This window comes from Hyaena hyaena, unplaced genomic scaffold, assembly GCF_003009895.1.
Source record: "Hyaena hyaena isolate Hyena2069 unplaced genomic scaffold, ASM300989v1 scaffold_584, whole genome shotgun sequence".
NCBI classification, from domain to species: Eukaryota; Metazoa; Chordata; class Mammalia; order Carnivora; family Hyaenidae; genus Hyaena; species Hyaena hyaena.
Window position 1 is genome coordinate 435,732 of NW_024081205.1, and position 25,918 is coordinate 461,649.

The following is a 25,918-nucleotide window of genomic DNA, read 5'->3' on the forward strand; positions in this document are numbered from 1 at the left end:
ATGGCAAAACATTATCAAAATCTGTAAGGGGTCAGAAAATAGTTTTGTTTTTTCTATTTATTGGTTGGTGTTTTTCAGGTATGAACTATCTCCCCTCAGGCTACAGGGGTTACTCAGTACTCCATTCTAGTGGCCGATCATTCTGGGGGTGCACATATAACAAGGCTACCTAAATAAAGACATGTTAAATCTCAAATAAGATGTGGGCCATGAGTCCCTCCTGCTTCCCAACAAGCATGGACAACTTTCCTGCAGCAAGAAAGGGTTCACGTCCCATGTACTCCTCCCCAAGACTTCTTCTTCCCTTCCCTCTTGCTGACGATTTTAGGAATCTCTCGTCTGTGCAACCGTCAGGTGATGACACACAGAGAACAGTGACACAGCAGGCTGAGATGTGGCCGAACCTTCTAGGGGAGGGGAAGGCACTTTGACATAAAAGCTCCTTAAACTTGTGCACTGCCTCAGTCCCACTCTGACGAGATTAAGTATGGATACTTTTCTGTGCAACAGGGATCGGTACCTCTGGGAGGCCAAGCCCTGCGTTTCTCTCAGGTCTCCTCAATGCCCCTTCAGTAGAGAAAATGCCCCCTTCCCCAGAGATTTCATAAGCAGGGATTGAGGGAAGAGAGACAAAACGAGACAGACAATTATCACATGATGAGCACCAGGATGCTCCTCTGAACATACCAAGAAGGCGTTCATGGGATCATAGGAAAGAGGACAGGGAGGAAAGGACTGGGGGGCAGGGGGAGGCATTGGTGCGAACAGCACTGAATGACAACCAATACAGCCAGCTTGCGACTGTACCACCAGTGTTACCGCTACAACTGGAGGCGACATCAATGCCAATAAATGGGTTAAATGTAAAAACAGCCCAAGAATAAGCCACCAACTGCTTCGCAGCAACCCCACCAACAATGCATAATTAGCAGAGTGGGCAGTAAGTCAAAATGAGTTCCTATTTCAATAGCAGCAGGAGCAGAGACTTCTGGAAAATCAGTGGAAACTCCACAGTTGGGTTGGCTGGGACAGACTTGTGGAGGAAAGGTGGCCACATTGGCGGCTCCGCCTGCAAGCTGTCAGCAGCAGTGGCACTTGTGAATCAGGGTTCCTGATTTCAACTAGTTTTGACCTGAAAAGGCTATAGGACTATTCCCCTAAATATTTTGTATACGCAGTGAAATTTGCACAAAAGCCCCAAGGCTGCCTTCCACAGCCTGAGGCCACCTTGGCACTACTGAAACATGGAGGGGGTGGGAGAGGAAGACAGAAGAGGAGGGTGGCCAATAGGAATGAGTAAGAAGGAAAGAAAAGGAAGAGGATGTCCACAGCAGAGGTTTTATTGCAATGCAAAATACTGATGGTAAGGAAAAAATTTGTTCCAGAAAGTTCCCGAAGGATTAAAAACTAGCTTATGCATCATGCCAATGAAGCAGGTGAGCACTTCCCTCTTTGAACTAGACCAAGACGATAAAAACAGAGAGACAAAATGGCAGAAGCCTCTTATATCTTCCTCTGCTTCACCCCATGCCAAAGGTAGGCTTTTGAAAACTCCAGGAAATTATAACAAATACTCCAAGTGAAATCAGGTGAGTTACAGGCTTACAGATGGGGTTCTTTCCAAGAAACCCAGGGTTTGGTTTCATTTTCAAAGAAGTCCATTCACAATCCTTAACGATATCAGGATTCACCCACTTGAAATTGGATGAAACAAAGAGGAAGCCCTCGGCACCTGACTCCCAAGAGTGAAAAATTTATTGTGCTGGTCCTGAGAACCAGCCAGCCTGTCATTCAGGTTCCTCAAAGCCAGGCAGGTGGCATTTTATTCTTGGGCCTTTGGGCAGACAGGATTAGTCAAGGAGAGCATTTGCACAGCGCACAGTACCGGGAAGTCGTTAATTGCTTGTATGGACCAACGTCGCCGGGCAGAGCGAGGAGACATCTGTGCGTGAAAACGTTACACCCAGGAGGAGGGAAGAAAAACACCAAGAAAATTAAAAGGGAAAAATATAGAATAAAATGAAAGCTTCCCACATATCTGATGGATTAAAAGGTACCACAATATACTGTAAAATCAGGCTTGAATGACTAAAAATCTGAACCTAACCGCAGCAATATTTGGATTCCCTCACCTCCCTCCAGACCCCCTGCACTCCAAACCCAGCTTCAATGTCCTAATTCTTTGGTTCAAAACACATTCGAAGATATTAAGGAGGCTGGTGTAAACACAGCTCTGAGGAGGCCAAGGTTTGCAGTACTCTCGTGAGGATTAAGATCGTAGTGCAAACAGAGAAATAGGTAGGGGGTCTACTCTCCCCATTAAGAGCATACATATGTATATGTGAGAAGATTCTCATTCCTAATAAGGAAGAAGTTCCTTGGTAGACCCAACACCAAATTGTTTCTGATGTGTGGTTAGGATCGGTGGGGGCAATGAGGGATATTGGAAGCCTTGACCTTGGGGTGGCAGGACTATTTTCAGAGTGACACCATGGGGAGGTGAGAACCCATGAGAAGTGAAGGGAAAGAGGGAGCAAAGCTGAAAAGCTGCCCTCCCGAGGGCACCTGCTAACAACATGAGCATCAGTGTGAAACTGGGGCTGAAAAGCACTGCTTATGGGAAATCAGAAATTATTCTATTAACTTCAAGACCTCCTCAGTTATTTACACTAGAGCTATTTTAGTAACATAAACTGAAGCATGGGTGGAGGTTGCAAAATGTAAAAAATCTTTATAGGCCAATGCCTAATGTTTATCCCAAGTTCTAAGTCTTCTGATTTGCCCTAGGAATAAACAATATTTCACCAACTATTAATAGCTGGTCCATTTACCAAATGAATGTTAGCATCTCTCTGGGCTTTCTAACTTCCTATGAAATTTGATAGTTGTTTCTGCGGTGGTTTTTTTTTGGGGTCTCTCACATTTTTAAGTATTAGGAGCCAAACTTGGAATATCATATGGAGAACATTTGGGTAAATATGATAATATGACCTAAGTAGGGCAGGTTAAAAACACACAAAAACAAGAGAAACGAACAGTAAAATACCCAAAGGCTCCATAAAGATTCTTTTTTTTTTTAATTTTTTTATTTTTTTTATTTTTTTTTTCATAAAGATTCTTATAATCTCCAAAATACTCTATAATTCCTTCAATGCTATATACTTTAATATAGTCATATTCTTTTCCTTTATTCTTACTCATTTAGAGATCTCGGGTACAGATCTAAAAGAGAAAAAAATATGTAGGAGAAAAATTGGGGCTGAAAATAAAGACTTAAGCACAGAGAAATTTAGTGATCTGGAATCACTTCGAGAACAAAAGTAACAAAAGTGGTATTATTTGACATGTCAAACTAGATACCTGAGGACAAGAAAATACTCCTTGAGGGATAAAACCGTATTGACCTCTAAGAGGAAGGAAGATGGCCTAAATAAGATATCATGGCTGTGTTGCCATATTTCATTCCCCTAACTCCCCACCCCATCCTCTGCCCCATGTAAATGGGATGAACATGAACAAGGTTTAAGGAGAGATGAATTTATTTGAGATTCATCACAAATGACTCACTCAACTACTTATACGGTTGAACCACATGAAACTTTTTTTTGAGATTAAAAATGATCAAATATCAGTAATTTCATAGGATGTCACCTATTAAGTACCATCTATCTGTCACCTGCTGAAATGTGCCTCCCTCCCCCAGGGCTTCTAGAGTTCTTATCATGTTCTATTTCTTGGCCTGTGTGAGATTAATTCACTGAATTATGTGCTAATGATTTGTGAACTTTTCTGCACATATATTATACAGAAATACAAAAGTTTCCAATAAAATTACAGTGTCTGCTCCTGTTTTATGTGATCACTATCCCAAATAAAACTTAAAGACCATTTGTTATATTAGGTTATCCTAAGAGACTATAACAGCTCGTTTTCTCTGGAGAAGCTGTACCCTGGGAATCATCCAGAGTGAAGTACCACAGTCCTCCCCCTCCTCCCCAGCAGATCCTATCCGATAAAAGGTAATTATCTGTGTGCCTTTGGTCCCTCTTTGTGATTATGGTATTTAGTAAGAGACTAGACTGTGAAAAACATGGATGTAAAGTTTTACAAATGCTTTTGCATTAGGAGAGGCCGCATCATGGAAATGGAGTTATTTTGACTAGACATGGCCTTTTTGCATTATCAGGGTCAAAAGTGCTAGTCAACCTACTTTCCCAATCCAAACACATGAGTAACACATGACATGATTCAAAGGAGGATTGAGAACCATCTCTTTGACTGAGAGATCTCTTCAACTGGGCTCTGATGCTCAAGAAAATTCCCCCATTTACTCAACCATGGGTCTGTTTGGCTATCATGTCAATAAAATGCCGTAGTTCTGACCATCTAGCCAGTTGCCTGCTAGCTCGCTTGGGGACGGGCGGGGAGATCCTAAAATTTTTGAATGTAAAGGACCTGTGAGAATACATGTGTTCCAAGAAGTCAGTGACAGCCAGAGGGGCACAGTTCCACCAGAGATGTGAAGAAGGGAACTACAGAAAGACAACAAAAATATCACTGTCTCCATTCAACTGAGTGGTTTTTTCCAAAGTCGGTCCTGCCTCAAGCATCAGCTCCTGCCACTTGTTCATTTCAGTCACATACAAACTCTAAGACTAAACAAATTCAGAGGTGGACAACTATCTGTGAACCAAGGTTAGACACTACATTGCAATCGAAGTGAAGCCACCTCTAACACTTTCTGGAAACTGGGTTTTTATTTAAAATAATTCAATTTTTTATAAAACACATTTCAATTATAGTCAATCCATCATTTCTCAATTAGTCGGGGACAACAACAAAGAATTCCTAAGGATTGAGCTGGTTAGTAGCTTCGTGGTAGCTCTGTTTAAAACATCAGTCAGTTAAAAGCCAGTTTAAACCAGCCTCTCAATCTGACAACACAGAAAGAGTTCTGAGAAGCATTCCTACGCTCTGCCAACATTGTCTACACTGTCATCACCAAAGGCTTCTGCTTCTGACAGCTTAATAGCTACATTAGGGATGATGAGTTCCTTAAGAACCCAGGAACACAGAACAGGCTCAGGTGATTTTTGTATACACTGATCCATTCAGATGGGCATTTCAGTGTAGATTTAGCAAAAGCATAAGACCTCTTAGAGATCAACTTTAAAAACTCACCACTATCAACTTCTAAATATATGGAGATCCCAAGCCTTCAGAGGCATCCCTTAATTTGTTGACAAACATCAGAATACCAAGGCAGATCTGTAGCTAAATTATGCTACCTGAAAGAAGGGGAATCAACTTCATAAATGGGGGTATCAAGGATAGGGTTAAATGGGGAGCGAAGAATATGGAATCTAAGAACGAACCCATCCCTCCACACACACAATTCACAGTAGCTAAAACCAACTGAAAGGAATGAAGCAAAGGTCCTTCTTGAACCAACTAATGTTGAAAGTTAAAGACTACAGGGGCATTACTAACTTAACTGATGTTCACAGCAGGCAGGGAGGCAAAAACCAAGAATCCAGAAGGAGTAAGAATCAGAGGCCATGCCTCTCCCACTTACCCGCTCCTTGTAATAGAAGGAGCTGATGGAGACCTGCTCTTTCTCACTGCGAGTGGGGCTCCCGCTGTACAAACGAAGATTCCCAGGGGCCTCTGTGCGGATCTTCATTGGTGCTATCAAGCCAGTATGGTAAGCAGACAAGGCTGACAGAGACCTGTAGTTGAAAACAGGATTATCCATACTGGCCTCAGCCTTTTGGCTATCCATACTGGCCTCAGCCTATTTATTTCAATTCTGAAAACAGAATTATTCATACTGGCCTCAGCCTATTTATTCCCAAATACTGTCGCTCTTAAGCACAGTATTGATGATGAAACCAAGGGGGAAAGATGGGTAAAATGGGGGAAAAAAGGAAACTCAACAAAAAGAACACAACAGAACTTACAGAACTGAAAAATGCTTTGTCTCCAAAAGCAAAGACTACTTCTGTAACTGTATACATAGAAAATTCAAAGGAATCTACAAACTATTAGAATAAGTGAATTTAGATACAAGGCCAATATATAAAAACCTACTGTACTTCTATACATTAGAAACAAACATTTAGAAATAAATACTTTAAGAATTTCATTTACAAAAGCATCAAATACCTAGAAACGAATTTAATTTTAAAATGTGCATTGAAAATATAAAATATTGCTGAGAAACCAGAGAAGTATCATGTTAGTGATCAGAATATTCCATCTTACTGTCCAGATGTCAGTTTTCTCCAAACTGATCTACAGAGTTGACACATTTCCAATCAAAATATGAATAGACTTTTTTCTTGTAGAAACCAATTAGCCATTTCATATTTTTACAGGAATGTAAAAGACCTAGCCAATAGCCAACATAATTCTGAAAAAGAGTAATAAAACTGGAAGACTTACCCTAGCACATTTGAGGACTTACTACAGAAGAGCTACATTAAGAGTATAGTGTTGGCTTGCAACTACATGGATGGAACTAGAGGGTATCAGGCTAAGCAAAATTAGTCAGAGAAAGACAAATACCATTATGACTTCACTCATAAGAGGACTTTAAGATACAAAACAGATGAACATAAGGGAAGGGAAGCAAAAATAATATAAAAACAGGGAGGGGGACAAAAACATAAAACACTCTTAAATATGGAGAACAAACAGAGGGTAATGGAGGGGTTGTGGGAGGGGGGATGTGCTACATGGGTAAGGGGCATTAAGGAATCTACTCTTGAAATCATTGTTGCACTATATGCTAACTAACTTGGATGTAAATTTTTTTAAAAAAATTTTAAAGTATAGTGTTGGCATAAAGAGAAACCAATAGAGCAAAGGAAAAAAAGCAGACTCTAGAATTAGACCCACGAACACATTCAATTGATTTTCAATAATGGTATCAATGTAATTTTTTTTTAATCAATGCAAATTCAATGAGGAAAGTCAAAATTTTTCCATAAGTGGTGCTGGAACAATAACTATTTCTACTGAAAAAGCAAACTTTGACCCCTACCTCATACCATACACACAAAAAATTAATTTGAAATTGACTACAGACCTTAAAAAAGGAATCTAAAACTACAAACTTTTAAAAGAAAAGAGAAGACTATTTTGTAACCTTGGGGTAGGCAATGATTTCTTTTTCTAGAACACACACGAAAGCACTAAACATAAAAATTTTAAAGTGATAGGTTAGATTTTTATCAAAATTAAAACTTGCATTTATCAAAAATCATTAGGGAGAGAGGCAGACAATCACAGATTAAATGTATCTGTACTTCCAGCAAACTAAGAATAAACCAGAATAAAGAACTACCACAAATAATTCATAAAAAACCTAGTTCTAAAAAAGTGGGCAAAATACTTGAACAGGCACATCACAACAGAATATACTCAAATGATCAAAGAACACAAAAAAGCTGCCCAACATCACCAGTCATCACCACGATTAGATACCACACGCCAGCCACAATGATTAAAGTTGAAAAGATTGAAAATATCAAATTTTGGCAAGAATGTGGAGCCACCGTAATTCTGAAACACCGCTGGTAAGAGTGTAAAATGACACAACCACTGGGGACAGACTTTTTGGCAATGCTTAAAAAAAAAAAAAAGTCAAACATACGCCTGACCTATGACCCAGGGATTATGCCCCTTAGGCAGAGAAGTTAATATACACATCCATAAAAAGACTTACATGTGTAGGTCTACTCATGATAGCTCCAAACTGGAAATAATCCAAATATCCCTCAAGAGGAGAACGATAAATTGTATTATTTTCATACAATGGATGTGGATCAAATTCAAAAACATTAAGTGAGCAAAACAGGTGAGGCACAAAACAGCGCACGCGGCATGATGTGCTACTCAAAGCTCAAGCACAGGCAAAACTGCAGCTACAATGAAGGAAGTTGGAAGACCGGTTTCCTCTGCGGGAAGACAGAGAAAACTCCTGCTCTGCATCTTGGTCCAGGTGCTGGTCATTAAGGTACACCCTTGACAGGGGCGCCTGAGTGGCTTAGTCGGTTAAGCGTCCGACTTTCGCTTAGGTCATGATCTCGCGGTTCGTGGGTTTGAGCCCCGCGTCGGGCTCTGTGCTGACTGCCAGCTCAGAGCCTGGAGCCTGTTTCAGTCTGTGACTCCCTCTCTCTCTGACCCTCCCCCGCCCAAGCTGGCTCTCTCTCTCTCCTAGAAATAAATAAAACATTAAAAAAAAAAAAAAGGTACACCCTTGACATCTGCGTACTGTGAACTTGACCTCACAAAAATACTGTTAGTGTGAAAACTGTTCTAAGAGGAACATTTTTCCCTCTGATACAAAGTCCAGATACACATAATATTGTTTCCCTTTGAGAGTAGGTGCTTGTTTTCTGGTTCAGTCTTTCGAACAAGGAACCCAAAGTAATTGCACAGGGTATCTGACACTTAACTCCCCAGGCCTGTGCAGCCAAGGTCGTATCTGCGCGGGTGACTGCAGACACACCCGGGACAGCAGTAGTGCCTCCTCGTGCACTTGGTTCAATCTCCTTTCTCTCCTGGATGTATGCTAACTGTGTTTCATTCAATACATCCAGGTGTTTGCAGTGGGAGGGCTTCCACGTTATCCTAGTCACCCCACGGCAGAAGCAGAAGTCCATCGTAAGTACCTTATAATATTTAAGTTAAAAAAACCAGTGGTATGGGGAAGAGGTTGTCCATGTGTGGGGACAGGATGAGAACTCTCTGTACCCTCCACTCAGTTTTGCTACATACTTAAAACTGCTCTAAAACATGAAGTTTATTAAGGAAAAAAAACCCTTTCTAATGTGATCCAGCAATTGCGCTCATAGGTATACCCAGGAGAAAAATGAAAATCCATGTCCACACAAAGACTTGTATACGAGTGCTTAGAGCGGCATCATATGTAATAGCCCAAAAGTGGAAATAACCCAAATGTCCACAGACTGATGAATAAATAAATAAAATGTGGCACATGCATATGGTAGAATATTATCTGACATTAAAAACAATGAAGTACTGGGGTGCCTGGGTGGCTCAATCAGTTGAGCATCTGACTCTTGATTTCAGTTCAGGTCATGATCTCACAGTTTGTGAGATTGAGTCCCTTGTTGGGCTCTGAGCTGAGCATGGAAGTCTGCTTAAGATTCTCTCTCTCCCTCTGCCTCTCTCCTCTGCTTGCACATTTTTTCTCTCTCTAAAAAAAAAAAAAAGATAACAACCATGCTACAGCATGTATGAGCCTTGAAAACATTACACTAAAAAAAAAAGAAGAAAAAAAATTACACTAAGTGAGGGGTGCCTCAGTGGCTCAGTTGAGCATCTGACTTCAGCTCAGGTCATGGTTTCATGGTTTGTGAGTGTGAGGCCTGCATCAGGCTCTGTGCTGACAGCTCAGAGCCTGCAGCCTACTTCAGATTCTGTGTCTCCCTCTCTCTCTGCCATCCCCTGCTCACACTCTGTTTCTCTCTCATCTCAAAAATAAATACACATTTTTTTAAAAATAAAAAAAAAAAACATTACACTATGAAAGAAGCCAGTCACGGGGCACCTGGGTGGCTCAGTCGGTTAAGCGTCCAATTTCAGCTCAGGTCATGATCTCACAGTTCGTGGATTCGAGCCCCGCATCAGGCTCTACTCTGACAGCCAGCTCAGAGCCTGGAGCCTGTGTCAGATTCTGTGTCTCCCTCTCTCTCTGCCCCTCCCCTGCTCATGCTCTGTCTCTCTCTGTTTCAAAAATAAATTAAAAAACTATAAAAAAAAATTTTTTAAAAGAAACCAGTCACAAAGGACCACATAATTATCTGATACTATTTCTATAAAATGCCCAGAACAGGCAAAATGATTGACAGAAAGCAGATTCGTGTTTGCCTAATACTGGAAGAAAGGGGGACTTGGGAGTGTTGACACCTAGGGGATGCAGTTTCTTTTAGGGGTAATTAAAATGTTCTAGAATTGACTATAGTGATGGCTACACATATCTGTGAATATACAACAAACCACTGAATTATATACTTTAAATGGTTCAACTGTATACTATGTGAACTATATTTCAATAAAACAGTGAAAACTTAAACAGTAGTGCTAGGAAACACAAGAGCAACATGCCACACAGTGTTCTAAATGCTTCACAGGGATTAACTCATTTGATCTTCCCAGTAGCCAAAGTAGGTAGATGCCATATGATCCCCAAGTTATTGGTGAGGAAACTCAAGGACGGTTTAGATAACTTCCATAAGGTACAGAACAGCAGGGCCAAGATTTGGAGCCGGTGGTTTGGCTCCGAAGTCCACATCCCCATGTGCTACCTTAGATTGCCTCTTAAAAACAAAACAAAACAAAACAAAACAAAACAAAACGAACAAAAAACGGAGACCAGACAGGAAGCACGTTAAATGGCTAACGATGACTCCCCATGGGAAATCAGAGCTTTCAAATCTTAATTTAAAACTTTCATAACGTTGGAGTTTTCCCAACCACTGAATGTAGTTTATAAAAATTTAACATGTTTTGGCAATGGTAGAAGTGGCATACTAGTGTTGTGAAACTAGAGATGACCTTTGTTGTTATTTTTCTGTTGTTATTTAATGTTCAAATAATACTTTAGCAATAGGGGAAAAGCACAGTAAAAAAAGGAATTTGCCTTGTTTTGACAACAGCTTTAATCAAACTTCTTCCAGTGGTTAGGCAGTAATCTGACAGTACAAATTTCAGCTGAGGGGCAATTTAATGAACCTGATCTTTCTCGGATGAATCTTTTAATGGGTATTTACTGAAGAACTAACACACACTGTCCCAAGACCAACGCAGCGATCATTCCCAGATGTGTGGCCACTTTGGGCTCTATGAATGTAGCTTATATCTGCATCAGGCTCACCTCGGAGTCGGTTCTGTCGGAGACACTGCTCGATGCATCATCATAGGCCGTGTGAAATACACCAGATACCCTGACAAAGGAGACACCACATGTGCACATCAAGGTCAATGAGTTGCACGTGGGAAATCCTAAGGCAGCACCGGTCAGTCCTGACTACGGCCATACTTTAACAAGGACAAAGGTCAGGTACTTTCTATTTCTTTGCTAGGGGACCTGTCCTGTATTGAGAATCAGGGATCTGAGTAAGACTCCAATTCATGCTCATCAGAATGAGAAAAATTGAAACCACAATTCAGTCAAACGTTCTCAGGATATGCCCACAGAAGCCAATTCGGCATCACACCATTTATCACTACCACAGTCTTCTGACTTACCAGTTAACAAAAGCAAAGAAAACTTTTCTGATTTTTCTGAGATTTCTTTATAGACCACAGGACATTCTGAGCTTCTCACTCTCAAAATCTAGAATCAGAGAACCCAAAGAAAGACAAACCTGCTCCACAGAACCTGGCCCCCGAGGTCCTAGGGAAGGGAATGTTGGCATCCTGGTATGACCCATAGGCAGTGGTCACCCGGGCAAACGTTGGTAAGGGTGGAGTGACGGAGTTTGGGAGCGCAAAGGGGTTGCTGGAAGTGCTGTCTTCTTGGTTCTGAAATTTAAAAATTAACAGACTAGGGGTGCCCAGGTGGCTCAGTAGGTAAAGCACCCGACTCTTGGTCTCAGCTCAGGTCATGATCTCACAGTTTAGGAGTTCAAGCCCCATATCAGAGTGCAGAGCCTGCTTGGGATTCCCTCTCTCTATGCCCATCCCCCCTCAAAATAAATAAATAAACTTAAAAAATATTTTAACAGACTAAAAACCACAGGTTGTCTTAAAGCTGACTTACAAAATAGGGATACATTACTTTGGGGAGGAAGAAATGGAACAAAACACCAAAGCACAGGTCAGTACAAGAATCCCACCACAAAAGACTCAAGGCAGGAGACGAGCTGGCGCAGGCAGGGCTCCAAACAACTCTGGTTGCGCTTCACTTTTTGCAGCGAAGTGTCTTTCAGGATCTAGAAAAGGCACGAAACACAGTCAAGAATAGCAACCTTCTTTCTCCTGATTCACCTTTATTCTTCAAAGCAGTGGGAAGCCGTGAAGATGCAGGGAGACCGCAGCCCGGCCGTGCCTGAGGCTTCCGACGCAGCAACCTACTTTCCACCTGCTCTAGAGGCGTTTCTGCGCTCTCTTCGAGAAACCCTGTCCTCAGCCAGGGCGCGCACACAAGCCTCCACTGTGATTTCTACTCCTGTCCTGTCCTCCTAGCTTGACCCCGGTACCCCCAGGAAAATCTCAGTACCTTCGAAGTAACACTCAATACAAGCCAGGGGGAGGAGATTTCAACCTGGTGGAAATTACACTGTTTTTGTTTTTTGTTTTCTGCTTCTCCAAAAATATAAATCCTAACATTTTAAGGCACATGCTGGAGACATAAACTGACATACCCATGCTGAAAACAGGCTGTCCCATATGGAAGTCATTACCCACCCGGGGCTACAGGGCATGGGAAGTGAGGAGAGTCTGAACCAAGAGGTTCTGGGAGCGTACAATTCACACCAAGTGTTGAAGACTTAGTACAAGAATGGAAAGTATCTCAACAATTGTTATATGGATTACATGTTGATATAATAACACTTTGCATGTACTGGATTAAGTAAAAATATTACTGAAATTAATTTACCTGGTACTTTGAATTGTTTTTAGTGTGGTTACTAGAAAATTTTAAATTACATGTAGCCTACATTATGTTTCTGTCAGACAGTACTGAATTAGACTTTTAAAGACACTTTCTAATCCTATCATTTTTATATCCATGGAAAATCTATCTTTTTTGCATGTGCAAATAGAGAATGAAATACTCAAATTCCAAGTAAAGAAAAACAAAAAAACCCAGACTCTTAACTACAGAGAACAAATAGATAGTTACCAGAGGGGAGGTAGGTGGGAGATGAGCAAAAGAGGTGATGGGGATTATGACTACACTTATTGTGATGAGTGCTGATGATGTATAGAATTGTTGAATCATTATACTGTACAACTGAAACTACTACAACACTGTGTGTTAATTATATTTGGATAAAAAAAAATTCCAAACACAAAATGGTACCTATACCAGAAAGCCAAAGTAACATTTGAGAGATCTTTACACCGCTTGAAAAATTTCTTGGCTACGTATCTCACTCCAAGATAGGTCAAATGTGTATGATACAAACTGGGCAAAAGGTGAACAGCATTTGGGTCAACTTGGCTGGTCGGGACTTTTCAGTTACTTCATGCATGCCGCTGCTCACACTAAAAAAGTGTAGCATCCCTAGCTCATGGGCTTTTTGAATGGGGGCTCTGCCTCATGAGCTCCCATGAACTGACGGAGCAAGTTTCTAAGCCTGCAGGCATGAAGAGCAGACACCGTGCCATCCCCTCATTTCGGGCACCGCCATCCCTTCAGACACCTCACATGTTCAGCGAGGCAGCCGCACTCCGGGAGGACACCACCTCCTCTCACAGAATGAACTTTTTTAGTGACCTCACATTTTGTGATTATAAAATATCTCTTAGCTTCAGAATATATCTTGCCTACTGTGTCCAGATAAATGAAAATGTATTGCAGGGCTCTTAACCCGGGATTAATGCATAGCTTTAACGAGATCTACAAGCAGATGACAGGCAATTATGGAACTGCATACTCTTCACGTGCAGTATTTCTGAAGTTATATACCACATTTGTGCAAATTTTTCTGCATAGGTTTCATTAGATGTTCAAAGTGGGGTCATGACCAAAAAAGATTGAGAACCACCGCTCTACTGTGTTCTACACACAGTGAACGGCAAATGTTAACACAGTGGCGCAGAAGGACAGATAACTTTCACATCTCTTTCACATCTCTATCAGAGTTTTCACTCGACACCTCAACTCAGACACGGACGCTCATGGACAGAGGTTTCCTCTTACGACACAAGGGAATTTATGAATAGACTCCCACCTTCAGCAGCTTGGCTTTCATTGTGGACGTGATGGTGGTGGGGTTGATAAACTGGAAGGAAGGGGCGGCATTGTTGGGGTACTGCGCGGGGAACTTGACCAGCATCTTGACACGGTGGCCACTGCAGTGCACGGATACCGTGCAGCTCCTGTCTGCCGCGTCCATCTGCAGGGGACAAGGGACAACCGCTTGGGAGGTAGACCACCGAGCATTTTCAGATGCAAATGAATTTAAACAAGCTAACTGCAAGCTCAAGGTTCCTGGTACCTGGGTGGAGGGGGATTCCCAGAGACAAGTGAATCTGGAAGATTCAGACAACCCGTGTTCAAGACAGATGTTTCATTTTAGCACAGATTTAATAAGTTCAAAGTATTTTGACTTAAAAAAGCTTTGACCTAAAACTGTGAGGTAGACTGGAACTTGTTATATTTATTTTGAGATGAGAAGAGAAAGCACAAAGAATGGAAATATCTGACTCAAGTTCAAAAGTACTCCTGGGAAAATCCAAAGAGACAGAAGGTTGATTAGTAGGCACCAGGGGCTGGGGGGAGAAGGCAATGGGAAGTGACTGCTAATAGAGAGAGGACTTTTTATGGACGATGACAATGCTTTGGAATTAGGGGTGATGGCTGCATAACTGTGACTGAGTTTTGCAACCACCAAATTGTAAACTTTAGAAGGGTAAATTTTATGGTATGTGAATTTTATCTCAATACTTTTAAAAAAGCACTCCTGGAAAAGGAATCAAGATCTCCTTCTTAAACTAGACTCACTTGGCTATCCACACTCTTCTCAGCTGTTCTCAACAAAGAGGGTATGATCTGAATTGATACAGATAACCAATTAATCAGAGGATCCTTTCTCTCTCTTGATTTCCTGTGTGGCCAACCAGGGAAGGCAGCTGGGGTAGGCGAAAACAGGCACACATGTGGGAAACATGGGGACAGATACCAAATACTCTCTCTTCCACCAAATAGCTGCTGACTTCGGACAAGTCATAACATCTCTTGGTGTATTTCCTCTTCTCTTAAGTGGCAGTAAAAGCACGTGTTGCAGAGCTGTTTTATTTATTTTGTTTATTTATTTTTGAGAGAGAGAGAGAGGGAGCACGAGGGGGCAGGGCAGAGAGAGGGGGAAACAGAGGGCCCTAAGTGGGCTCCATGCTGATACGAGAGAGCCCGGTGCGGGGCTCACACTCACAAACCATGAGATCATGACCTGAACCGAAGTCAGACGCTTAACTGACTGAGCCACCAGGTGCCGCTGCAGTTGTTGTTTATTTGTTTTTTAAAATTTTTTCATGTTTATTTATTTTTCAGAGAGAGAGAGACAGAGCACAGGCGGGGAAGAGGCAGAGAGAGGGAAACACCCCCAGCTCTACGCTGTCAGCACAGAGCCTGACGCAGAGGTCCAACTCGTGTGCCAGGAGATCATGACCTGAGCTGAAGTTGGACGCTTAACCAACTGAGCCACCCAGGCGCCCCCTGCAGAGTTGGTTTTAAAAGCCAAAGAAGATAAGTATGTACACACACAGACATATTCATGCCTACGGTTTGCTGAATCTGGGCAAAAGAGAAACAAATGAGGCTTCAAAACTCCTTTGCAGGGGCACCTGGATGGCTCAGCTGGTTACATGCCCAACTCTTGATTTTGGTTCAGGTCATGATCTCACAATTCATGAGGTTGAGCCCTGTACTGGGCTATGCTCACATCGCAGACCCCACTTGAGATTTTCTCCCTCTCTCTCTGCCCCTCCCCCACTCCTGTATGCTCACGTGCTCTCTCTCTCTCAAAATAATTAAAAACACACCTCCCTCACAGACAATTCTCTGAAGGAAAGCATTTCAATACTCACCCAGAATGAAAAGAGTAAATCTTTCTGTGTTAAATGGACAAAGAGGTGTGAAGATCTCACTGGGAATTGAAGTCATGAAAGAAATGACAAGCTTTAAGGGAAGGTAGTAAAGCAGAGCACAAAGAACCTCGGGGAGGCAGGAGGTGCAGCTCCAAACTCAGCTCTGGCACTACCTACACCTGGAGCCTTGGCTACCTCACTGAGCCCTCCTGGACCTAAGTATCTTCACACATGGTTAAATAAGGTGTTGGAGCATCTAAGAGGATTTCAGGACACGTGAACATCAGTTTATTCCTTGGTTCAGCTTATGAGAAAATAATACGGTAAGAATGTAATTGACATTGTAAGACACTATTTCCTTGGAGAATCTAGAAAATAAAGCAGCAAGCAGAGAGGCTCGCCTGTTAGAGCAGCAGAGCCATCTGTAGCCACCGTCCCCGTTCCCACAAACTGCCATCCACAAGCATGAGCCCATTCATTAGACTACAGTTACCTCCACGTTGACATTCCGGATCTGCACATTGATCAGGGAGAACTCCTGCTGCAGAGTCTGAGGCAGTCCCAGCTGATCTGACTTCTTCTCCTCCAGGATACTGCTCAGGGGGTCTTCCTTTAAGACTAGCGGGAGAGAGAGGGTCTCCAGTTGCTGGAAAACACTTTTTTGAAAATAAGTCAGACAGCAGTTCTGGGGTATCCGCCAGAACTGAACTGCACAGAGGGGCACCTCACCGAAAACATCAGTTTGACCAGTTACCTTCCTCCTCCCCATGGCCTGAGTTGTGCTGGTGATCCGCATCCTGAGTGTGAAGGGTCTTCTCTGGTTCCGGCAGAAGAGAAATGCTCTCAATGAACTCGTCAACACCATCTAATATGTCATTTGCACAAAGCTGCAATGAAAGGTAAAAGATCTAGGTCTCTGGAATCAGTGGAAATGATCATCGTGTCTGGTTCTGACTTAAAAATGGGAATCACGAAGTTTAAAAGATGTCAGCCCAAAACTGATACAATCAAAATAGGTTTTACCCACCAGCATCTCCCCCTCGTTAAATGCATAGGGGAACAGACTCTATTATCTACCTGGAAATGTTTCATCCTGTTCGTAGTTTATGCAAGCCTCAGAAAACATTATTTTAAATTCCAAGCCTTTGTGGAGTTATTCAGCTAACCCAAGGCCAAAAAATGAATAGATGGTTCATTCTGGAGAAAACGTATTTGAAAGACTGTAAGGTGATGATACTTGACCAAAATGCTCAAGAGTGACTTCATACTAAGCAATGTTGCACATTTTCAAAAATTTTATTTACTTGTTTGTTTTTAAGTAATGTCTACATCCAACATGGGGCTTAAACTCACAACCCTGAGTTGTATGTTCTCATTGCCAGGTTTCGGCACCAAAAAAAAACAAAAACCAAAAAAATCAAACACGAAACCCACACACAAAAAACAAAAAACCAAAAAGAGTCATATGCTCTACAGACAGAGCCAGACAGGCACTCCACAGAGTCGTAAACTTTACCCAGCACCTTCTATCCATCCTACATGGAGTCCTGTGGGGGAGGCAATACAAGGGAGGCGTGGCTCCTGCCTTTAAGGAGTGTGGACAATGAACGAAAGAACCACGTTGAGGTGGAACACAGCAAGAGGCCACGGTAGCAGTCACATCAGGTACCTCTGTGGTTCATGTAAGAAACAGAACTTATGGGGCAAACACTGAAAAAGGCTTCACAGAACAGGTGCCGCTGACGGATCTAAAGGGCTCAGAACACTGCGGAGTAGAAGTAAGGTTAGACTTTCTAGCTCATTTAGAAGAAGAGAAAGAAATTAAGCCCACAGGCAATTTGTTCAGTAGGCTATCTACACTCTCAAACTGGGACAAGAGAAAAGGCAGTTGGAGACTTTTCACGCTTAGAAGCACCACATACTGAAGCTGGCTCCCGGAGACCTCAAAGCCTCAGTGGGGCCTCTGAGAGCCACGTGGCCAGCCAGCAAGCATTCTTAAATGTCCATCATGTACCTCTAACTTCCACAAGTACGAACTCTTGGTTTTTTTTTTTAAGGTTTCTAGTGTACCCACTTACATTCTTCCACAACAGCACTGAATACATACCCTCTGCATCTGGGAATCCACCCGCCACATTCTCAAGGTCTGATCCCGTGACCACGTGACCAGCTGGTAGTCCTTGGACCCTAGAAATCACCAAATAAGAATCCTGGAATTTTGGGGGAGTGGAGGTGGAGGTGGGGATTCAATATCAATTTTGCTACAAGTTGCAATGGAGTGAGACTCCTTCCTTCAGTCAGCCACCCATCCATTCAATAAATACTTACTGACCAGCGCCTATACACCAGGCACCAGTTCTAGATACTAGGGCAATAGCATGCATACAGCAATCTCTATCTTTACAGATGTCACAGTCCAGTGCTGGCAATAGACAAACAGATAAATATGTGATAAAATGTCTGGCAGTGATTGTGCTCTTAAAAAAAAAAGGGTAAGACAACTGCCGGCGGAGCTATTTTTAGACAGAGCTCCCTGAGGAAGTCGCACTTGAGCAGAAACTTAAATGAAGTGAAATAATAAATGGCAGGTGAGCAGGTGAAAAGGGATGCTGGGATTTAACGTCACACTGAACTTTCGCCTTCACAAATGTTCCTCCTTTTATACACTCCAGAGGAGCTGAGAGTGAATATTTTTGTGAAATGAATTGCTTTAAATGCATAACGACACCTTACTGTTTGAAAAGAATTTTTTGGCAAAGTTATGCATCTCTTCATAAAATGGATAATATTTTCACATATTAGGTCTGGTCAAAGGGAAATTATTCTAAAAAGGTTTGGGGAGCTTTATGAAAGATCAGGGCATTTCGGAGTAATTAGAGAGCAGTCCTTAGAGAGCAGAGAATTTAGAAGAGTTTAGAATTTTTATTTCATCCAATTCCCTCATTTTGCAGATGGGAAAATGGAGGCACCAGAGAACATGCTCTGTCCAAGCTAAAAGGGTGGGTGAAGGGCAAAAATTCCTTCTCTGGGTCACTGCCTTCAATCAGGCCTTCGTTCCTCAACGTGTTAGCATATCTCCGCGTGTGCCTCACAGGACACAGTTCTTCTGAATGACTGCCTGCCAGGAGGCCCCCTGTACACACTCCTGTTCATGTCAGCCACGGTCTGTCTCCACATCGAACTTCTTTTCATGTCCCTGATGAAGGAAAGTTATACCTGATTCCATTCTAAACACAACTCCTCCCCCATTCCCTCCTACCCCCACAGGGCCCTGGCTTTCCCACGCCCTCCCGTTCTTGCACTTTCTCCTTGCCCTCAGACAGAGAGGGTGGCAGCTCTAACATCAACTCAGTCTGCTCCTTGCCTTTGAAGGCAACTTCATTCACGAATCCAGTTCCTGCTGCCTCTGTTCATGCTGCCTGGTGGTCTGGCTTCTATCCTCAATCCGCTTTTGGGACTCCTCTCTTAATGATCATATAGCTCCTATCTGTACCACTAAGTGCTTTTCTCTTATTCTGCACGTCGATCCTTCAGCAACACCTAAAACCAGTGACTGCCGCTTCCTTCATGAAGCATCCTCGTCCCCCGGCCACAACATCCTGCTTCTCCTCCTACCTCTGTAAGAGCTTCTGCACCGCACTAAAAACCACAATCAAACTGGGAAAAAATGAATAGGAAGACACAGCAGTAAAAATAAAATGGAGCAGCATTAGGTTGAAAAAGAAGTAAAACACAAGACTACACACAGGATAATTACATTTATAAAAGGTTCAACAAGCAAACTGAAACTATTTCAAGGGATGCACTAATGGGTGGCAAACCTCTAAAAATAATCACTCTCACAAGTGTTAGGACAGCATATCCTTCTGGGGAAGCGAGGGGCTGTGATCAAGAAGCTCCTGGGGTTCTAGCAATGTTCTCTTTCTAGACCTTGCTGGTAGTTACAGACATTTTCACTTCATAATTTGTTAGAATGTACATGTTTTATGCAATTTTCTAGACAGATGATATACTTTAGAATAAAAAGGAATTTGAAAAACAACATCTGTAACTTGTACTCAAAATCTTGTTACCAACTAGACGGTCCCAATTTACACAATTCACCCTGCCGGCTTACAGATAGCTAAAAATGGGTGTCTAAAAACTGAATTTCAATCCAAAACTACAAACCAACCTCTCCCTGCCAGACCATGAGGAAACTACATCTTCTATTTATGATGGCAAAATGCAAGAGAGGAAGTTGAGAGCCAAAGTCACACATGCAAATTAATGGGATAAAAACCAACCAGCCTCATGTTTCTAGAAGCAGGGAGATTTGAGAAATAAAGACGGGAAAACTAAGTGGATGATCAAAAGATCATCCAGATCAGCCTCTCCTGGAAGATGCTGTGAAGTCACAAGCCGGGATTAAGAGAACTGCCCTACTCCCAGGTCTAGCCAGAGACCCTTCCTGGGACTACGGACAGGTCACACCACTCCACTGCCTGCTTTTCCATGTGGAAAGACCAAGAAACCTACTTCTGTTCCATAAAACCTTTAGAGATCAGGACACTAAGATCTCAAGAAAAGAGAGGCTGCCACTGCCTTTGCACGGTGAGCTGGTGGAGAAGTGGAGGCTTCTGACTCCCCTCACACTTGACCTTGCATTAGTGAGGGCTGGCTAGATGGAGCTGCAACAACCATCTACACAGCTCAGTGGCCTAAAGCAAGGACATCCTGTTCCCCCTACACCCCCACCCCGTCAGTGCTCCCAACGGCACAGGTCCAGCTGGAGTTGTGCCAGCTGCCGTGGCAGAAACACAGAGAGCGTGTAATTGCACAGTGGCTGTTAATGCTTCAACCTAGAAGAGATCGCATCTCTCTGTTCATGTTTCACGACCCAAGCAAGACATTTGGCCAAACCTGTCTTCAGGGAGGTGGGAGACAAAACACCACTGTGTGCTGTGATGAGAACTAGGGTTTTGTGGAGGGCAGTAATGATGATGGCCTCAGTCTCCTTCCTCAACAGGCCAATGCCAGACTTCTGAGGACCCTGGAGTTTTTCAGCCCTAGAGATGATCCAACAGGAGGCCTATCAATCTCTTCCAAACCTCTTCCACACAGGTGAGAGAGGACACCGAAGGGAAGAGAAGTGGAAACCACGGCCGTACACCCCTTTACCCATCTACCATGAAAGGTGGCAGTCCGCCTGACTCTCTCGTTCCTAAAGCCCAGCCCCAAGGTGTCAGCATCCTCCACGCTGGGCCACACGGCCAACCCTGGCCAGAGATGCTATGGGACACGGCTCAGGAGGAAATGAGGCTCCCACTCACCCTCCTTCTGTTTTCTCCACTGGAACTCCAGCACTACGTCATCGTGACCCACAAAGGTGTGCACTGGGGTGTTCAAGTCAAAGACGTTCCACAAGAGAAGACTGTTTTCCCTCCGCAGCTGGGGAACCATCACAGTCACCAACCCATTGCTGAAAGGCTACGGCAGGAAAGGGAAAAGCAGGTGATTATTCCAGGGAGACTCGCCTGAATCTTGAATTGCCAAAGTTGGAATGTTTTCCTAACTAAAATAAAGTACCTGATGGGGGGCTCCCAACTCATCTGGGGAAATTTCTTCCCAAATACCTTAAGTTAACCATCACACCTACTTTTCTTTCACATTTATTTTACTTTCTTTGCGCGGGAAGGACCACAGCCAGTAAAAAATAAAAATAAGCCAAATACTGGGAGAACTTTACATTCTAAAATAAGCAAGTGGTTCTGACTGCTGCACACTAGTACACACTGTTTCGTATCCAGTGCTTCCCCTGATCAAGTGTACAAGACACACTGGGGTGAACTCCAGAGCAGCAAGCAGAATTCTTGCCATGTGAGCACACGTCCACATGGGACAGCGCCTCACTGGCCCCAATACTGCAGCTCTTTGGAGGAAAACCATCCAGTTTCAGGACTGACATGTTTTACTCATCAACACCTAATCTGGTAGGGAGCTGAGTGGCCCGTGTGGTAGATAATCAGCCTCTCTTCTTTAAGGAATAAACCATAGTCACCTAAAAGCACATTTATCTTCACTTGCCCTCCGGGCAGCACTCCTGGACTTCTCTGTTTACTTTTTTTTTTTTTTTTTTTTAAGTTTGGTACTATCATCTGTTTTTTAATTTTATTTATTTTTTTTTTTTACAAATAGTTTATTGTCAAATTAGTTTCTACATAACACTCAGTGCTCATCCCCAAAGTGCCCTCCTCCATGCCCATCCCCCCCTCCCCCCCACATCCATCAGTCCTCAGTTTTTGTCAGCATTCAAGAGTCTCTCATGGTTTGCCTCTCTCCCTTTCCCCCACCATTTCCGCCCTTCTTCTCCCCCTTGTTCCTCCGTCAAGTTCCTCCTAATCCTCCTATACGTGCAAACATACGATATTTGTCCTTCTCTGCCTGACTTATTTCGCTCAGCATAACACCCTCAAGGTCCATCCATGTTGCTACACATGGCCAGATTTCATTGTTTCTCATTGCCATGTAGTATTCCATGGTATAGATAAACCACATCTTCTTGATCCATTCATCTGTTGATGGACACTTAGGCTCTTTCCATGTTTTGGCTATTGTGGAGAGTGCTGCTATGAACATTGGGGTACATGTGCTCCTATGCCTCAGCATTTCTGTATCCCTTGGGTAAATTCCTAGCAGTGCTATTGCTGGGTCATAAGGGAGTTCTATTGTTAGTTTCCTGAGGAACCTCCACACTGTTTTCCAGAGGGGCTGTACCAGTTTACATTCCCACCAACAGTGTAGGAGGGTGCCCGTTTCTCCACATCCTCGCCAGCATCTAGGGTCTGTTTACTTTTTAAAGTAAACGTATTAATCCAGAGAAGTATTTCAACTCATAAGAACAGTGTCTGATTTCTTTTTTTTTTTTTTAATGTGTTTTTTTTTTTTTATTATTTCTAGGAGAGAGAGAGAGAGACAACGTGAGCTTGGGAGGGTCAGAGAGAGAGGGAGTCACAGACTGAAACAGGCTCCAGGCTCCGAGCTGGCAGTCAGCACAAAGCCCGACGCGGGGCTCGAACCCACGAACCGCAAGATCATGACCTGAGCGAAAAGTCATACGCTTAACCAACTAAGTCACCCAGGTGCCCCAGAACAGTGTCTGATTTCTTGACAAGAGTTCCTAGATGCAAAAGCCACTTAATACCTAAATTATCTTCTATGTTCCACAGAGCCTTGGGGTGACAGCCTAATGCAGAAAGGCAGCCTTATTCATTCCTGTGCTCCCTTTCGAGTTGACACTAAGGAAAATATATTATCACTGATCAGCAGCTATCAATGTGGCAATGGAAAAAATTGTGGGGAGGCTGATAACAGCCTACCCCCATGTCTGTAGCCTTTGATGGTTTATAAAGCATTTTCACATACAATTTTTCCATAAGGAAAGGCATATTATGCATGTGCTAAATGCCACTGAATTGCACATCTTAAAATGGTAAATTTTATCACAATAATAAAAAGGAAGGCCTCATAAAAATTATTATTCACATTCTACAGATTCAAAAGCACCCAGCAGCCTGCCCAAGGCCACGCAAATAGGAAATGGCTCATTGCGACGTTATTCACAATAGCCCAGATATGGAAACATCCTAAGTGTCCAACAGTGGATGAAAAGATAAAGATGTGTTAGATATAGTCTATGGAATTCTATTCAGCCAGGAGAAAGAAGGAAATCCTGCCATTTGTCACAACATGGGTGGACTTGAGGGCACTATGCTAAGTGAAATAAGTCTGAGAAAGACAAATACTGTGTGATCTCAGTTATATGTGGAATCTAAAAAGGCTGAAGTCACAGAAACAGAGTAAGATGGTGATTACCAAGGGCTGATGGGTGGGGGAAATGGGGAGATGTTGGTCAAACTTCCAGTTAGAAGATGAGTAAGTTCTGGGGAACTAATACACAGCATGGTGACAAAGTTAATACCATATTATACTCTTGACACTTGCTAAGAGAGTAACATTACATGTTCTCAATACAAAAAAGAAGTGCTAATTATGTGATGTGACAGAAGTCTTAGCTAATGCTATAGTACTAATAGTTTTGCAATATATAAATATATCAAACACCTTAAACTTAGACAATATGTCAATTGTAGCTCAATATATCTTGGGGGAAAATTAAATGGCATCGCTGGATCCCAAACCCAGGTCTCCAGAATCTAAAGCCAGAATTCTCCCCAACACAATCCACTGACTGAAAGCCCTTCAATCCTCTGGCTCCCTCTTCCCCCTCCCCCTGCCCTTAGTGACCACCTCTGTGCTACACAGCTTCCAAGGTCATGGTCAGCAACAGACTTTTCCCCAACATTCTAAGCCCAAGTTCTTAAATACACGATAGCTTTTATGCCATCATTACTGCCTTTGCCCCCACCCCTCAACGAAGAGAGAAAGCAAAAACTGCCTCACAAAGAAAATAAAAGAAAATGGCCCTCGTGGCCCCCGCCCCACTCTGCCGCACCTCTGGAACACCAAAATGAAGGTCTCCAGCAGGACGTGGGGTGTCACTCACCGTGTACCTGGCCTTCCAGACAGGCACCTGGCAAGGGAGAATACTGAGGTATTTCCGAGGCTGGCGGTAATCCCAGAACTGGAAGAAAGAAAGCAGGATAATCTGTGAACCAAATGCCATTAAAAAACTCAAAACTGAAATACGCACAGCCTCTCTCTTTGTCCTCAGCATGTTCCAGGCAGCCCCCTGGCCCCGGGACAGTGGCAGAGACACAACGCACCCCCTCCCATTTATAAACATTCCCGGAGGATCTCCGGACTCCACGTGAACCAGCCCCCGGGGGGCAGATCACCATCCGCCTGCCTACTAAACAGCTTTATAAGTGAAAGGTAAGAGTGACATGTTTTCACCTCGCATCGTGTTTACACAGTGTAAGGGAAGGTAACTACAAACCAGAGCTGATGTACTGACTACTCACCGCATTCCGGAGTTCAGAGCTTTCAGTTCTGTATCCCATTTAATCTTTACAACCAAATAACAGGTGTTATTCATCTTTTTCAAATGTGGAAGCTAAATTACTAAACAGTCTAACTTGCGCAAGGTCACACAGGAAAGAGGTGGCTGTTTGGGCACCAACGCACTCACCTACACCCTCACCCGCTCCGCCGCCACTGAAAGTGCGCAACTTGAGGCCGCGGGACACATGAAGGTGAGCTGGACACACTGTGCCTGAGCCATCTGTGCTTTCCATGACAGGACAACTACACTTAGCTTGAGCATTTGTCATGAAAGCAGGAAATGGCAGAGTGCAAAAGGCAGAAGGACCCAGAGGGAGACTCTGAATTATTCAAGTCCTAAGAACCTATTTTCTTTAAAAAAAATTTTTTTTAATGTTTATTTATTTTTGAGAGAAAGAGGCAGAAGGTAAGTGGAGAAGGGGCACAGAGAGAGGGAGACAAAGAATCTGAAGCAGGGTCCAGGCTCTGAGCTGTCAGCACAGATCCTGACACGGGACTCAAACTCACAAACAGTGAGATCATGACCTGAGCTGAAGTCAGTCACTTAACCGATGAGCCACCCAGGTGCCCCACTAAGAAATTATTTTAAAAAATAGATGACCCCCTCCTTCTCTGCACCTCCCCTACTCTCTCTCTCTCAAAAATAAATAAAACATTTTAAAAAATAGATGAAAGAAGCAACTCTGGAAGACATTTGGCAGTTCCTTAAAAAGTCAATGCGCATATACCACTGACCCAGAAATCTCGATTCCTATGTTATTTGTCCTGAAAAACGGAAAATGTTCATTCCCAGAAAAATCAATACATGAATGTTTACTGCAGCTCTATTCATAATGACCAAAAGCTGGAAAGAGCCCAATGAATGTCCTTCTATGGTTCAACAGACATTAAGCTGTAGTATATCCATACAGTGGATTACTGCTCATCAATTAAAAGTATACGATCTATCGACTTTTAAAATAACTTGGATGAATCCTGAAGGTGCTATGCTGGGCAAAAGAAACCACCTCAAAACATAAGATACTGAATGATTTCATTTAAATGACATTCTCAAAAAGACAAAACTACAGTGATGAAGAACACATTAGCAGTTGCTAGAAGTCAGGGGTTGGAAAAGAGTGCAGCT

At 42.9% G+C, this 25,918-nt stretch overlaps 1 protein-coding gene across 4 annotated transcripts in view; it reads right to left on the reverse strand.

Moving 5' to 3' along the window:
* Positions 1-25,918, reverse strand: part of WDR59 (WD repeat domain 59) — an 89,295-nt gene that overhangs the window by 20,442 nt on the left and 42,935 nt on the right. For 3 of the 4 annotated variants that reach the window (XM_039256451.1, XM_039256449.1, XM_039256453.1), the window contains 11 exons: positions 24,335-24,412; positions 21,102-21,258; positions 17,897-17,976; positions 16,544-16,676; positions 16,283-16,407; positions 13,935-14,099; positions 11,871-11,966; positions 11,400-11,556; positions 10,907-10,976; positions 5,576-5,729; positions 1,886-1,942 (listed from right to left, as the gene is read on the reverse strand). In XM_039256451.1, the coding sequence (XP_039112382.1) occupies positions 1,886-1,942; positions 5,576-5,729; positions 10,907-10,976; positions 11,400-11,556; positions 11,871-11,966; positions 13,935-14,099; positions 16,283-16,407; positions 16,544-16,676; positions 17,897-17,976; positions 21,102-21,258; positions 24,335-24,412 (1,272 nt within the window). The remainder of the gene's footprint in view (positions 1-1,885; positions 1,943-5,575; positions 5,730-10,906; positions 10,977-11,399; positions 11,557-11,870; positions 11,967-13,934; positions 14,100-16,282; positions 16,408-16,543; positions 16,677-17,896; positions 17,977-21,101; positions 21,259-24,334; positions 24,413-25,918) is intronic. The other variant, XM_039256450.1, reaches the window with a different exon arrangement.